This window comes from Microtus ochrogaster, chromosome 16, assembly GCF_000317375.1.
Source record: "Microtus ochrogaster isolate Prairie Vole_2 chromosome 16, MicOch1.0, whole genome shotgun sequence".
Classification (NCBI taxonomy): domain Eukaryota; kingdom Metazoa; phylum Chordata; class Mammalia; order Rodentia; family Cricetidae; genus Microtus; species Microtus ochrogaster.
The window spans coordinates 55,960,797-55,964,732 of NC_022018.1; the positions used below are offsets into that span (position 1 = coordinate 55,960,797).

General features: G+C 35.8%; 1 protein-coding gene across 6 annotated transcripts in view; it reads right to left on the reverse strand.

The window, feature by feature from the left end:
* Uimc1 (ubiquitin interaction motif containing 1) overlaps positions 1–3,936 on the reverse strand; it is an 83,117-nt gene that overhangs the window by 35,393 nt on the left and 43,788 nt on the right. For all 6 annotated transcript variants that reach the window (XM_005355218.2, XM_005355219.3, XM_026783076.1 and 3 more), the window contains one exon: positions 1,621–1,697. In XM_005355218.2, the coding sequence (XP_005355275.1) occupies positions 1,621–1,697 (77 nt within the window). The remainder of the gene's footprint in view (positions 1–1,620; positions 1,698–3,936) is intronic.

A 3,936-nucleotide genomic window follows, 5' to 3' on the forward strand; every position in this document is an offset into this window, starting at 1 on the left:
AAAAAAAAAGAAACAAAAAAATTTAAATCTATTAGCTAAGACTTTGATGATCAATGTATTTGCAGGTTCTTTCTGAAATATGCCACAATGACATCATATGCCATCATCTCAAACAGAGTGACTTCCCAGAAGGATGGCAAATTCATCAGTTCCACACAGAGAAAAGGATAAATAAAGCGTTATTTTCACAAAGACAGCACCACATTCTTGAGTGCCCTTGCCAAAATCAGAGCACTTTAGTAATTGAGTCTCTTAGTAGTTATCATTAGGCAGTAATTCATATACATTTCAAATTTATTAAGAAACCACTTTCATTAAAAACTAACATTATGGCCGGGCGGTGGTAGCAAATGCCGTTAATCCCAGCACTCGGGAGGCAGAGGCAGGCGAATCCCTGTGAGTTCGAGGCCAGCCTGGTTTACAAGAGCTAGTTCTAGGACAGCTAGGACTGTTACACAGGGAAACACTGTCTCGAAAAAACAAACAAACAAAAAAAGCCAACATTACTTACATTCTTAAAATAATAAAAACCTTTTTGACAGGCTTCCAAGTGTTTTAAAGTATTTATAGAATTTTTCCTAGGGTATATGTTAACTAAGTTTTAGTCTTCGTGGAAAAAATTTGAAAGAAATTAAAATAAGACAACTATAAATACTGACAGGCTGAATGTGTTCTAAAGGAAACCCAAATATGACTATGACTTTGAATAACATTTGTATACTACTTGCCTTCCGTTAAATATTAGTAGGTAGTTCCTTAACATCACATGAATAAGATTCCTGAGTAATACAATGGGCTCTACTTTTAAGAAAAAGGAAGGGAGGGAGGGAGGGAGGGAAGGAAGGAATGAAGGAAGGAGAAAGGAAGGAAGGAAAGAAGGAATGAATGAATGACGGCTGGCTAACACAAATTCTTTAGAAAGTAAAAGTGGTTCATTTAGCAAAATAATTATTCATATTATACAATGACTCATTAAAGAATTCTCTTAGACAGTTGCTATCTTAATTCATTTTAAATCATTTTATATATCTAAATCCATTCACATGAAACTCTGAATTAGTATGTCTTATGCCTAAGAAAAATATATAACTCCATCTTTATAAACTAAAGCATTTAACCAGATCTTACTACGATTAACTGTGCCAGCCACAAAACTGCACAAAAATTCAGTTCCTGAACTCATAAAACCTCAAATAGCAATATCAAAACAAACTACTAAAGGGTTTTGCTTAACAATGAAAGTGACCTGAGAACAGTCTAATTTTGAGGATTGTTTAAATTTAAATCCCTTTGGACCTGAATACACTGTTAAGTAAGGATTATTCTTGATATTTTGTTGCTTCTTCAGATCACATGGTAGGCAAGCAAGTAGATGTAAGAGCCAGTTAATTTCAAAACCAAATTACTCCTCAAGCAGAAAATAAAGCTGATAATCAGAACCTGTGTCCACTAGAAAACAAGTATGCGAGCATGTGTGTGTATATACACTAGCAATAAACACATACACACATAAATCACACATAACCCTCCTGAGAATAGTTTGAACAGTCAAAAAATTGAATAGGAATGAAAAGGCAGATAAGTAATATCAGAAATTCAGTAAAGTCATGGTGTACTTACCAGGACAAACAGTAATTTCTTCTGTAGAACTCTCTGGCATAAGGACTAAGCTTCTCTTATTGGCCAAAGCTGCAATGCTGAAAACAGAATCAAATGATAAGTAAACTCATAAAATAAAGCAGAGCACAGGCCTACAAGCAAAGGTGGGCAATTTACAAAGCCACAAGTAAACTGATATATCCTGTACAATGCCACAAGCATTGGGATCTGCAGTGCCAAGTAGGCCAGAAATAGGGAAAATTACAACTTCAGTTCCAGTGAAATCACTGAAAGAAAAAAAAAAAACTCCCTTTTGTAGTCTCCAAAAAGGAAGGATTAAAGGGTAAGAACTACCAGTGACTATCAGAGAAGACAAAAATTATACTACCGTATAAAAGTATCAAAGGTGTTTTGCAGTCCAGCGACCAGTTATAGCCTTCTGAAGGCAAGAGATATGAACTCAGAAAACATGGATATTCTCCTGACAGCACAGTAGGTTTTCCTCACCTTACAGTTAAAGTTTCGTCTTTAATCTCAAGATAGAGCTTTCCAAGCAACGAAAATAAAATAAAATCCCAAAGTGTCCTACAGCAAAAATCTGCCCACACAAGTTGAATATCTCCTCTGAGAAAAACTTAATTATGAATGGCTTCCCTTATCCAACCTTCTGGTTTTTCCTGCCTGTTTGTTCATGGAGTATGATCTCTTCCTGATATCAGAACACATGGCTGAGAACTCTGAGCATCTGAAATAGTTCCCTCATGTTTCACAGAATTTTATGATTAGTTTGATCAAGTACGCAAGAAGACACTTGAAAACACAAATCCTCAAATCAGCCAAAAGCCACAGAGAAAAGAGAAGAGCCACCACTGAGACTCATGATAAATAACTAAATCATGACAGGAAACCACAAGTGATTTCTCTCTCTCTAAATAAAACACTTCAGAGCATTTGTTATAAAGCCAAGCCAGACACAGTTTACTCTGCATGTAACATTAGGGCTCTATTCAAAAGGTCCATCACAAGACAATTTGCTGACATTTATAGAATGGGCTAATCAATTTGAAGTCAAACCACATTGTATGTGATTTCAACTCTCTCCTGGTGACAAAACATATAATCATTTATTAAAACCTACATCTGTTCTGCACAGGCTCACAATAAAAAAGAGGTCTACAGGGAGCAGAGGACCAACTTCAGTTTAAAACATTTCCAAAAGTATTTTAAAAGCAGAAGAATACAACCACCTCCATATTCTTCAGCTTAGAAATAAATACCTAGTACTACTCACCGAATGCTTAACAAAGACCACTACCTAAATTCTAGTAATGACAACTGGCCCTTAAATTCCATATGAGAGACAACAGTCATTCAATACAAAGACCAACTCTTGAGAAACCCCCCAAACTCAACTGTCAGACAAGAGGGAAAAGTGGCTGGAAACCTGACACAGTTAATATCCAGCTAGCCATTATCTATAATTAAAGAAAAAAGACTGGGAAAGTAACCCCATTACCTAATCATCAAGAATAGGATAAGTAGAGCTGGAGAGACCGCTTAGTGGTTAAAAGCACTGACTGCTCTTCTGGAGGACTTGGGCTCAACTAACAGCTAACAACTGCCTGTAACTCCAAGATCTGACACCTTGACATAGACACCAGTGCACATAAAAATAAATAAAAATTTTTTGAGAATGTTGAAAAGGAAACTGTATGGACCTGAGAATTTGTAGCCAGCAAATTGACCATTTGTATGAAGCCACAGTATAAGATTATTTCATAAAATAAAAAATAATAAACTAATTTCATTTTGTGCTAAGTAACTTATATAACGGAAACTCTGATATTTGTGCATATGTGTTTGTCACTTCATGAGTTTTTTAAAATAGCCATCAGTTTTAAAGAGTTTTAGTTTATGGCTGGTAGTGTTTTAATAAAGTTCCTTGATAGGAAAGTATTGTTAGTGATTCACAAATCATGTCTCTAACCAGCTTGAATTTACTGTGCTCTCAGAGCATAAGCTGGTCAAGCCCTTTTGAGTAAGCATGTATATATGTGTATTGTGTGCATGTGTTAGTGTCAGGAAGTGGTATTAATTAAAAACTGGGACATACACATGTTATCGTACAGTTATAAAGACTGGTATGCTTGGGCCAAGAATCCCTTAATATTTGTTCTTGGGGAAGTAATTATACCACCAACTCCTCGGGGCAGTTTATTTTTTTATTTTTTTATTTTATTTTATTTTTTGGTTTTTCGAGACAGGGTTTCTCTGTGGCTTTGGAGCCTGTCCTGGAACTAGCTCTTGTAGGCCAGGCTGGTCTCGAACTCACAGAGA